Raw genomic sequence first — 12,297 nt, forward strand, 5'->3', positions numbered from 1 at the left:
ACATTATCATGGTCCTTCGAGCCGGATGTCATTTTGAAATTATTGTAAAATGTGTAAGAATGTCGGTATGTTACACAATCGAGCGGTACTAGTGGTGGGGTAGTGCGCGTAGAGAGCAACAAGACTAGCGGTATACCTGGAGGACTGCGTGTAGTCGAGGCTGGAGGCGTGCGAGTGCGAGGAGTGCGCGGAGCCCGAGAGGCGCACCGACTCGTCCGACGTGTCGCTGTCCGTCTCGGGCGCGGACGGTGGTGCGGGGGCGGGGGCGGGGGCGGGGGCGGCGGCGCGCGGGCGGGGCGCGGGCGCGCGCGCGGGGCCGCCGGCCTGCTCGCCGCCGCGCGCCCTCCGCGCCCGCCGCGCCCGCCGCGCCCGCCGCGCCCGCCGTGCTGATCATCACGGGCCGCCGCCGCATCTCGCGCCGGTACCTGCCGCCAGCCCACCACCACACTCCCGCTCAGTACATACCGCACATACTATTACAATATTTTTATACATAATCTAATTCAATGGCTGAGTTCTTACGTTTATCTAATCATTAGATAGCGAGAATTCGATTGAATACAAACCATTAGTAAGTCTTTAACTGGTAACAGATGCATAGCTGTACGTTCTATTATTAGTGCCACTTCTTAACTTTAGTTTTTTATGTGAATGATAACAAACTGTAGATAGCTGAAGGCACCTCCGCGACGCGAGCAGCAGCAGTAGCACGGCGTACGTACCAGGCGTGTTCCATCTGGTTGAGCTCGGCGGCGGTGGCGCGGATGGCGGCGAGCTGCGAGGCCGGCAGCGGCGGCACGAGCGGCCGCTCGCTGGGGGGCACCAGCAGCGGGTCGCCGCGCTGCCACGAGCCGGCCGTGTGCCGCACGCCCTCGCCGCGCCACACGCCGCCGCCGCCGCCCCCGCCGCCGCCGCCGCCCTCCTCGCCCGCCAACGCCAGGATCATGGCGTCGAGGCGGCTGCGCTCGGTGGCCGGGATGAGCTGGCTGAGCGCGAGGTTCTCGCGGCCCGGCACCAGCCGCTGCAGCTCGGGCGGGTGTGGTGCGCCCTCCACGTCCACCAGGAAGGGCGGCGGCATCAGGTGCGGCGGCGTCTCCGTCTGCTCGTCCAGGGCGCCGCCCAGTGCGTCGCGGACTGCAGCAGTCGCGCGAGACAAACTCGGTATGAAGAACCACTTGGAACCTCATCAGCATAAAGTTCAACCCGACCCAACTGTCTCAAATGACCCTCTACAAAGTACGATCCAGTTCTACTTGCATCCATCCCTCCCTGCGACACTCAACGTCCACTTTCCTCCATCACATAGTAAATCATTCCACATCATATTTTCCAATATGGAGTCACCACTCTAGTAGCTTTCTCACTGCTCATGCCGTATGACTAATCCATTGCCATTTCAAATTCAAATGTATTTATTTTCTGACCACAGAATTTATTTTCTACAACTACTACATTCCTGAGGACTACGGTATCACGTGTCTGTACCCTGTAATTTTACTCCTACACCACACCCTTCAATTTTCCGATCCTTGGAAGCGTATTGATCACTATATCAGTATGGCGACTCACCGAGCGGCCGGTAGTCGGTGTGGAAGAACAGCTCGGTGGGCAGCTGACGCAGCAGGCGGTGCCCCTGGCCGAGCCCGAGCAACAGCAGGTGGCCGTGCGAGTCGGACGCCGCCACCGTGCAGCCGCTGCCCCACTTGGCGTCGAAGATCGCACCGTCGCCCTGACCCTCGATGCGGTTGTGGTAGTGCGCTATCACCTGCCGTCCCAACATTCATGTTTGTAATGATAGCTCGATACACGGTGGCGCCTTCTGGCGTCGACAGTTATTTTAGTAATAATGGAATAGTAACCTCAACTGCGCTATTTAGTATGCTGGTCACTTTAATACATTTAAAGGAAATAGGTTGGGGTCTCAGAGACTATTAAGATGAGGCAATTATCCTCATTTACTCCTCATCAGTATCCCACCAGAGTATACCAATATTGTAGAGAGGTTATCATTCAATTTTGCGTGCAACACGACATATTGCCCGCCTTAGTTATCAGATAATTTATAAATTATATAGAAGGAGTGTTTCTTCAGCAGCACGGCCCGCAGGAAGGGGTGCGGCTCGAGCACGTACGTACCTCGCCGCCCTCCGCGTCCCACACGAACAGCTGGCCGTCGTGTCCGGCGGACAGCAGCACGGCCCGCAGGAAGGGGTGCGGCTCGAGCACGTACGTACCTCGCCGCCCTCCGCGTCCCACACGAACAGCTGGCCGTCGTGTCCGGCGGACAGCAGCACGGCCCGCAGGAAGGGGTGCGGCTCGAGCACGTACGTACCTCGCCGCCCTCCGCGTCCCACACGAACAGCTGGCCGTCGTGTCCGGCGGACAGCAGCACGGCCCGCAGGAAGGGGTGCGGCTCGAGCACGTACGTACCTCGCCGCCCTCCGCGTCCCACACGAACAGCTGGCCGTCGTGTCCGGCGGACAGCAGCACGGCCCGCAGGAAGGGGTGCGGCTCGAGCACGTACGTACCTCGCCGCCCTCCGCGTCCCACACGAACAGCTGGCCGTCGTGTCCGGCGGACAGCAGCACGGCCCGCAGGAAGGGGTGCGGCTCGAGCACGTACGCCTCGTCCGCGTGGCCGCGCAGCACGCACGTCTGCACGCCCCGCACCGCGCACCACACCTGAACCAACGCAAACAACATTCAAGTTATCGCCGTGTACGTACGTACGTGCGTGCGTGCGTGCGTGCGTGCGTGTGCGCCACTCACCCGTATGGTGTTGTCTGAGACGGCAGTCATGACGTACGCGTCGCTGTTGTCCCAGCACACCATCGTCACCTGGCACAATAATTCCGTTATGCATATACAAGATGATGAAATCGTTAACAATGCATTATAAAAGTATAGCGTGGTAGCCGATCCCCTGCCGGCGGAGATGGGGCGGGCGAGCCGTGCACACCTTGAGCCGCTTGGCGCGGTCGGCGGTGGAGGAGAAGGCGGCGGCGATGGGCTCGGGCTGCAGCAGCAGGTGGCGCCACTGCGTGGCGTGGAGCACCCACAGCGCCGCGGTGCCGTCCTTGCTGCCGGACACGAAGCGCAGCCCCCGGTGCGCCCAGGCCAGGCTGTCCACCGCGTCCTCGTGCACCGCCAGCTCCAGCACGCGCCGCGGGTTGCCGTCGCCGCCGTCGCCGCCGTCGCCGCTCTCCGACCCCACCGCGTACACCCTGCCGCGCCGCCACGTCATCAGGAATAATTACTTGTTTAGTTGAAACAGTCATATCTAAAATGTCTCGGTTAAAGTACTGGATTAGTTCACTGTGCAGATTTTTGGATGGGCGTGTACTTTCTGTAAGTATCGAATGTTACTGTACGAAGCTATAGGTTTACTATTGCAACTGCATTTTATATGTATTGATCGTTAATTATGAATGTATGCTTTTAAGTAAGAAGAAGGATATGTATAGAGTGTCATGTTTATGGTATACCTGACGTGGTGGTCGGCGCTGCCGGCGGCGAGGAAGGCGCCGCCCGCGGACCAGGCGGCGCAGATCATGTGGCAGGCGCCGGGGCGCATGCGCTCGACGTACTGCACGGGCTGCGCGGCGAAGCTGCCGCCGGCGCAGGCCCAGAAGGCGACGGAGCCGTCGGTGGAGGTGGAGGCGAGCCAGCGGCCGCCGGGCGCCCAGTGCACGGCCGTGACCGTGCCCGCGTGCGCGGCCAGCACGGCCCGCGGCGCGCCGGTCCGCAGCGTCCACACCCTCACCAGCCGCTCGACCGAGCCGGCGGCCAGCAGCGCGCCGTCCGCCGACGCGCACACGTCCGTGATCTCGGCGCCCGCGCCGCGCAGCGTGCCCAGCAGCCGCCCGTCCGCCGCGCCCCACACCTTCACCAGCAGGTCGTCCGCGCCCGTCACCACGAAGCGGCCCGTGCAGTCGAACACCAGGCAGTACACGGCCGACAGGTGGCCCAGCGTGCGCCGCTGCAGCTGCAGCCCGCGCAGCAGCCGCGCCGGGAACACGCCGCGCCCGCCCGGCCCGCCCGCCGCCGCCGCCGCCGCCGCCGCGCCGCCGCCCAGCTCGCGCGCCGCCAGCCGCCGCACTGCACCACAGTACAACCACACCGTCTCACATACATACACACACTCATCGATAACATAACATAACCAAGAGCTCTTTGAGAAAGACCCGAACTACCAGTTCGGTTCAAGGGGCCCGGTAGCTCGATAATACTGTAAGACAATGCAGGCGCGACGTGATGGCTTTGGCAGTCAGAGAGACCAGATGAAACGTTATATGTTGTAGAGTTCCTAAATAATACTTAATCTCTACGATGGGAGAGCAAACTCCTTTTTCCGGCTGCCGTGTCACCAAATCGCATAACCCGCGCTACATTGCGGTACACTAGGATCATTCTTATCTATTTAATTATTTTCAGCCTCATCAGATTCTTTTTTGTGTGACAGCTTCATTAAACTCGTGTTTGAGTGTAGCAACTCCAATAGCATGGACATTAATACCGGCGTCCTCCGAGGCTGTGTTATCCCCAACGCTGTTTTTGCTGCATGGCAATTAGTCGCTGGCTACGGGCGACATTCATGCAGATGACAGTGCTGGGGATGCATACTACACGGGCTGGGCGAATATCCCTCGCTCCGTTGTCTACGTAACCATTTCGTCACATACAGTGCGAGTTCAGAGGATGTTTCAAACAAAAACTCAAGCTGTGCAATGAGCCCATTCCACAAAAGAAATATCACGGCAGAATGCTCTCTGCCAACATACCATTTATACACATTTTCATTTTCATTTTCAGGTGGTAGAGCCACGCTGTAATACCATATGGTATTGCAGCATGAATGGGCCGGCTCGACCGGGGAAGTACCACACCCTCACAGAATACCGACGCTAAGTGGTTGCACTTTCAGTGCGATCACATTCCGTATGGTGAGTGAGGGAGTCCGGAGGCCCATCCCATACCCATCCCATACCCATCCCTTTCCTAATCCTAAAATCCTTTCCCCAACCCCGTCCCCCTATCCTACAACACGCAACCATGGCAGTGGAATTAAAAAAAAATAACATACCCCAGGGAGGTACCAGTAACCATGTTGCTGGAGAATCCTCTCTCGAGCAACCACGCTCGGGCTGCCCTGCGTATTCTGGGGGGGCAAAATTCCGCTCTTTGGAACCAAGGGCAAACGGAGCAAGATTTCTACGGCATCCCCTTCGCTCAATGTGAGCTTCTGCAATATTAGGGGATTACATTCTAACCTAAACGCTGTCCACCACCACCTAGAAACGGCGCGGCCGGCATTGCTCTTTCTAACGGAGACACAGATATCCTCTCCAAACGAAACTTCATACCTGACGTACCCGGGCTATAAACTTGAACATTGTTTTGTTTCGCGTGCCGGTGTATGCGCGTATGTCAGAGAGGATATCTGCTGTCGCCGCCTTGGAACTCTTGAAGGTACGGACCTGTCCATTTTATGGCTACGCGTAGACTGCAATGACCATCCTCGCGTCTATGCATGCCTATACAGGTCCCACAGCGGTAACATCGAAACCGACCAACTCATTGAGCACGTCCAAATGGCTACAGATTCCCTACTCGAACAGATTCCTTCCGCTGAAGTCGTGATTCTTGGCGATTTTAATGCCCACCATACCGAATGGCTTGGTTCACGTACAACCGACTATGCGGGAAGATCTGTTCATGACTTTGCTTTGGCTTATGGTCTGACGCAGCTTGTTTCCTCGCCTACGCGAATACCTGATGTGTTGGACCATTCACCTTCACTGTTGGACCTTCTGCTGACCACCCACCCAGACAACTATGTGATTTCCGTCGAAGCTCCGCTTGGATCGTCGGATCACAGTCTGGTGCGGAGCGAGGTGCCTCTCATGAGTCCGATTCCACCACGTTCCACGGGTAGACGTCGTGTTTGGCACTACAGGTCAGCAGACTGGGATGAGATGCGGATTTTTTTCGCATCTTACCCATGGAGGCAGGTTTGCTTCACACTGGATGATCCCGACGCCATTGCCAATTCCATTGCTGATGTGGTGCTTCAGGGAATGGAATTATTTATTCCTAACTCTGTGGTGCCCGTCGGCGGGAAATCCCAGCCCTGGTATGGAGCCTCTTGTAGAACAGCATCTCGTCTGAAACAGGAGTGCTTCCTAACCTGGGCTAAAGGTGTGGCGTCGCGAGATCCTAACACCAGTGCTCTTAAAAAGAAGTATAACTCTGCCTCTAGGTCTTTCAAAAGAGTTATAGCCACAGCGAAGTCAGAGCATATTAGTAGAATTGGCAAGAGATTGGCTAGTTTGCCCTCTGGAACTCGAGCTTTCTGGTCTCTTGCCAAAGCTGCACAAGGGAATTTCTGTAAGTCATCTTTTCCACCATTGCGCAGGGAGGATGACTCGTTGGCCCAGAACGCTAAGGAAAAGGCCGATCTTCTTGGATCCATCTTTGCGTTAAACTCGACATTGGATGACGGGGAGAAATCACCACCGACCATCACGTGTTGTAGGAGCTCTATGCCTGACATTAAATTCACGCATAGCTCAGTGCGTAGAGCACTTTTATCCCTCGAAATCCATAAGTCGAGTGGGCCCGATGGTATTCCTCCAATTGTGCTTAGGACGTGCGCTCCAGAGTTGGCTCCGGTTCTTACGCGTCTTTTTCGGCTTAGCTACTCATCGGGCATAGTCCCAAAGTTTTGGAAGACTGCTCTGGTGCATCCGATCCCTAAAAAGGGAGATCGCTCAGATCCAGCTAACTATAGGCCCATAGCTATCACTTCCTTATTCTCGAAGGTTATGGAATCCATCATTAACCGTCAACTGCTCCGGTACCTAGAAGAACACCAGCTGATCTGTGATCGCCAGTACGGCTTTCGACAGGGACGTTCGGCCGGTGATCTTTTAGCTTACTTAACACACCGATGGGCAGTGGCTATCGAGAGTAAGGGAGAGGCCTTAGCAGTTAGTCTGGATATCGCGAAGGCCTTTGATCGGGTGTGGCATAGAGCGCTGCTTTCAAAGCTACCTTCATTTGGGTTGCCTGCGAGACTGTGCATTTGGGTCGCCAGTTTTCTCAAGGAACGTAGCATTAAGGTCGTAGTCGACGGAGCATGCTCTGATTTAAAACCTTTGAATGCTGGTGTCCCGCAAGGCTGTGTACTATCTCCGACTCTGTTTCTTCTGCATATCAATGATATGTTACAGATAAGTAATATTCATTGCTATGCAGACGACAGTACAGGAGATACATTATATACCGGTCATGCAAGGATCTCGCGGGCACATACCGATGAGTGCCGGAATAGACTTGTGTCTGAAATCGAAACTTCACTCCATCAAGTTTCGATCTGGGGTGAACAAAATCTTGTCCAATTTAACCCCAAAAAGACACAAGTCTGCGCGTTTACCGCAAAAAAGACGCCGTTTGTCGTATCTCCTCACTTTCAGGGCACTTCCCTTGATAAAAAGTCGAGTCTAGGAATTCTGGGCGTTGATATATCTTGCGACGTCCAGTTTTGCGGTCATCTGGAGGAGAAGGCTAAGATAGCTTCCAAGAAGTTAGGAGTGCTCAATAGGGTGAGACGATATTTCATGCCAGAACACCGCCTGAAATTATATAAAGCCCAAGTCAGGCCGCATATGGAATACTGTTCTCACCTGTGGGCAGGAGCGCCACAGTACCAACTCCTTCCGTTAGACCGCATTCAAAGTCGGGCGGCTCGAATTATCGATAGTCAACGCCTTACTGTCCGACTTGATCCACTGAAGCTGCGCAGAGATGTTGCATCTCTGTGCATCTTCTACCGAATTTATCATGGGGAGTGTTCTGAGGAATTGTTCGGATTGATACCTGCTGCTGATTTTCACCACCGTACAACCCGCCACAAACTAAAGTTTCATCCCAATCATCTGGACGAGTGGCGGTCTTCCACCGTGCGTTTTTCAAGGCACTTTCTTCCACGCACAACCATTCTTTGGAATCAACTTCCAGCAGCAGTATTTCCGAACCGATACGACAACATAACCTTCAAGAAAAGAGTACATTCCTTTTTAAAAGGCCGGCAGCACACCTGCAATGCCGCTGGTGTTGTGGGTGATCATGGGCGGCGGTAGTCACTTACCATCAGGTGAGCCGCATGCTCGTTTGCCCCCTGTGTTGTAAAAAAAAAAAAAAAAAAACATGAAGTGCTTTGCCTGTTCCTTTATCATGCATACGGTCAACGAGTGGAACTCTCTCCCTGCTTATGTTTGTCCTACCACTTATACAATCCTATTCATAAATATATTGTACGTTTTAAAGGGCTCTTTAGCTGAAATGACAAAACAACCCTATAGCTGTCTTCTATCTTTTTTAATTAGCTAATATTATTTTTTTGTGTCCACCAATTCACAATTTCTATTAGACATATGAAGGTTAACTGGAAGAGATCCTTTTTATGTGATAAGTCCACCATTGTACTTATTCTCTTCCTAAGAACTCCGTATCCTATAACTTAAGACTTTACTGTATCATAAATATCTGTCAGCTCACCCAAACTGTGATCTTGCTTGTGCGACGCGTATATAGGCCTCGGCCGCACGAGCGTCTCGCTGAGCAGCGACAGCCGGGCCGTGAGCCGCATCACCGCGTCCGCCCCCGCCGCCACCACCGGCGGCGCGGCGCCGCTGGCGGACGGCGCGGCGGCGGCGGCGGCGACGGCAGCGGCGGCCGTGATGGCGAGCGGCGCCGACGGCGGCGGGGCGGCGTCCCGCGCCAGCTGCAGCGCGCGCTGGCACACCGCCGCCAGCCGCCACCACGGCATATCCGCATACTGAGATGCCTGAAATTACATTTTTTTTATTGGATAATAATGAAATGGTAACCCCACCTGTGCCTGCCTAACGGTATACGCTAGCGGAGCACCAGTGGCGGGGGTCTGTTAGCCCATGTACAATACATTTAGACTTTAGCACAATAATTTTCAAGGGACTCAGGTGGAAGTGGACCTGGTAGGATATATTGCTAGCAATACCCCCGAAACCACATTTAGGTAAGAACTCCTCGCTTACTTACCTCTTATGTAATTTAGAAATAGGAGTGGACATTATATAGCAATGTTTACATATTAGTTCAATAAGGGATATTAGTTATCCACTCCATAATATTAAATTAAAGATACTGATATTGTAGCGGTGTGGGCGATATTGGAATGGATGCTGTCCTTTTTTCCGCCATCAATATCCAGAGGGATATATATAGATACCCAATATATAACTCTTTTCTCCTACATTCTTCACGACTCTGGAACGCGCTTCCTGATACTATTAAGAGACTACGTGCTTTATATTATTCTCAATTTCGTGTATAATATAGTATATGTCATATATGTGTAAGTGTATTTGTTATTCATATATATTTATTCGTTTATATATGTAATTTTAGTATGTATGTATATCAATAATTACTAGTACCGCATTCGAGTATTAAACTGAAGCACAGCTTACACTATACACAGCTCTATTGCAGAAACATAAGTGGCAGAAAGAAGTATCCTAGTGAAACTTCATTACAAAGTCTCCCAACTACAAACTAAGGGTCCATCCATTCTCATGAATTCCTGGTGAATTGCTCACATTGCTTACAATAGTTTATACCTGGCTACATCCCCACCCACCATCAATAATAGACATCCCACCAGCGTAAAATAATAGCCTTGACTTTTATCCATTATGCACCTAGAGGTAGAAAAATAAACTCTATTGTTCAATTGTTTCTGCCTACCCTATTGGAAGACAGGCATGACAGATATGTATATATGTATGTTCCCTCCAATAGATTACAGTAGTAAACTTATTATAAACACAAACAATTACAAGACAACACACACACACTGCTGTCTGTGATTTTTTAGACATTTATTAGAATTTAAAAATAATTGTTTAGGAATACAGTAGCCCTGTAAGGCCATTAAATCTTCTTGTTTCGCAGTCATTAATATTCTTAATTACATTGTACAACTCTGTATCATGAGTGTTAACCCCCTGCATTGGGAGGAGAGGGGATTGGTAGTAATGGGAATTAACAATGTCATTACTAGTAATAAACCCTATTAGGTCGACATCCACGCGGTACCCCTAGAAACTATTGTGATAGATTTATTGTTAGTCACAATAGATCAACTGACCTGCTTCATCCTCACTTATCATCCCTTACTGGTGCCTCGCCAGTGTATACCATTACCATGACATTATCATTCGTTACAAAAATAGGGAATATTGCTAGCAATGAGGCTGTCAAACTCCATTGCCAACAATCCTTTCCCTCCATACATGTTACACTCTAATTTAGCACATGGCATACATTATATATTGGTGAATGAAGACAAAACCGGGTCAAACACATAGTAATAAGATAGATATATAATTTATTTGCATTACTTACAGCACACAAACTACAACAGTCATCAATACATATGCAAAAAAAGGAAAATACATAAAAGATATACATAACTTTTAACATAACTTGTAATACAAATAAATAGTTAAAGGTTTTATTATTATTTATTTATTAATATATTTAAAAAAATAAGTTACATATTTTAAACATTAATAGAGATCATTTACCACAACATGGGCTGTATATCATTATGAAGAAAGAAAATAACAATTATAAATGTTTACATAATGTTTGTAGTTCAATATGACACTTTTATGTGTTTATTGGCGCCCTTATAATTTACCACTAGAATGTACCACAGCGCGACATTCACATTCACATTCATATCGTAAATTTAATAGAACGTACAAAGTACATAAGTAGACTGAAATCCATCGATCGTTGATTTATCCGGAATTGTGTAAAATTACAAGAAAGAAGTAATAACTTTTATATATCAAGATATTTTCTAATATAAATCTTAATAACAAAATCACAATAATGAACACACGAAGGAAATAGATGCACGATACATTATTTAAAAATTGGCGCCACAGTGACGTCGCTAATCATCGGGCCGCATTCGTGACACAGGCGACCAACTACGACGCGCGGAGCACGGCTTCGTAAGCGCGAGCGAGATAACACATGCTATTCCAATTAGTATCTTCATGTCCGAAAGAGATGGCAATAATCCTAATTACGCTAACACCAAGACTGTCTATCGCATGTTATATCAATTTTTTTGCAAATTCGCAAATATCTCATGTTTTTTCACTAAAACACCATAAAAACATTTTTCACGATTTTCCATCGAATTGTAACGATCATTTCTGTGCATAACACATATTAAGATATTTTGCCGTTTTTTCACAATTTAATAATTTCTTTTCGCTAAACACGTTAGAAAACATAAACAAACACATTTTCCGCGAATAAAATGCTCAAAAACTCACCAATTCATTGTACGATTGGGCGTGCTCTCGTCCCTCCCAGTCGAGACGCCGAGGCAGCACCTGCAACCACGCGGACAATACAAAAACTTTTCAGCAAACTTTCAGGAACTTTGACAGTCAGTACCACGTGCGTTCGACACCAAAACAACAATAAGCTCGCAACCCGGCACTAGGAAAAGCTCTAACTCACCTCGACACTCTCGAGCTCTTTTAGTAAAGTCTGCAAGAGAAAATGTCACAATTAGTCGACTTATTGCACAATAAATATTAATCAGAGGTATTTTTATTCAAATTACCTTCGCAGTTTCCTTCAGTGGTCCCCCAGACAGAAATTTGGCTATCAAAAAGTATAGCTCTGAAACCGGGAAAGGCGACCATTAGTACGACCTCGCTCGTAGTACACCTACAATTCTAGCTCAATTTTGTAACATCTGACTCACCGGGAACGACCCTATGGTCCTCGTTGGGTTCGTCCATAATCCTATTTTTTTTCAGTTGGGATAAATGTGGCCTTACACATCGTATTTTCCACAAAAATCACACAAACATTTCACTTCACTCAACATTGTTGACGAAAGATAATGCACTTTTCTTTCAGTAATAGCAAAATGGCGTATGTTCTGTCGGTAAAGCAAATCTCTGACGTCTAGAAGTCGATCAAGTAGTCTACATGAAGTTTGATGAACATTTAACAGATGCCGCTTTATGTATAAGTTACCAGTTGAAATAATGTTTTTTATGTATTAATATTTTTTATATAAATCTTTAATTATGTATACTTTTTTCCATTAATTTATACTAATAAATAGCATAGGATTATGAAACTTACTAATGAAGATATATTATAAAACAAATAAGCTGAATCCGCTAAAACCTGACATTGTGAATAATTATTTTTA

The 12,297-nt window shown here is 49.5% G+C and overlaps 1 protein-coding gene across 1 annotated transcript in view; it reads right to left on the minus strand.

The window, feature by feature from the left end:
- LOC113513559 (bromodomain and WD repeat-containing protein 3) overlaps nt 1–12,044 on the minus strand; it is a 31,868-nt gene extending 19,824 nt beyond the window's left edge. The window contains exons 1-14 of the mRNA XM_052894805.1: nt 11,839–12,044; nt 11,695–11,753; nt 11,589–11,618; nt 11,399–11,458; nt 8,559–8,847; nt 5,045–5,241; nt 3,485–4,122; nt 2,959–3,223; nt 2,769–2,837; nt 2,529–2,681; nt 1,570–1,765; nt 723–1,134; nt 313–425; nt 137–266 (exon numbers count right to left, since the gene is read on the minus strand). Of these exons, the coding sequence (XP_052750765.1) occupies nt 137–266; nt 313–425; nt 723–1,134; nt 1,570–1,765; nt 2,529–2,681; nt 2,769–2,837; nt 2,959–3,223; nt 3,485–4,122; nt 5,045–5,241; nt 8,559–8,847; nt 11,399–11,458; nt 11,589–11,618; nt 11,695–11,753; nt 11,839–11,875 (2,648 nt within the window). The 5' untranslated portion in view covers nt 11,876–12,044. The remainder of the gene's footprint in view (nt 1–136; nt 267–312; nt 426–722; nt 1,135–1,569; nt 1,766–2,528; nt 2,682–2,768; nt 2,838–2,958; nt 3,224–3,484; nt 4,123–5,044; nt 5,242–8,558; nt 8,848–11,398; nt 11,459–11,588; nt 11,619–11,694; nt 11,754–11,838) is intronic.
- Nucleotides 12,045–12,297: the final 253 nt, after the last annotated feature.

Source organism: Galleria mellonella, unplaced genomic scaffold (genome assembly GCF_026898425.1).
Source record: "Galleria mellonella isolate WM207_F2 unplaced genomic scaffold, CSIRO_AGI_GalMel_v1 utg232, whole genome shotgun sequence".
NCBI lineage: Eukaryota > Metazoa > Arthropoda > Insecta > Lepidoptera > Pyralidae > Galleria > Galleria mellonella.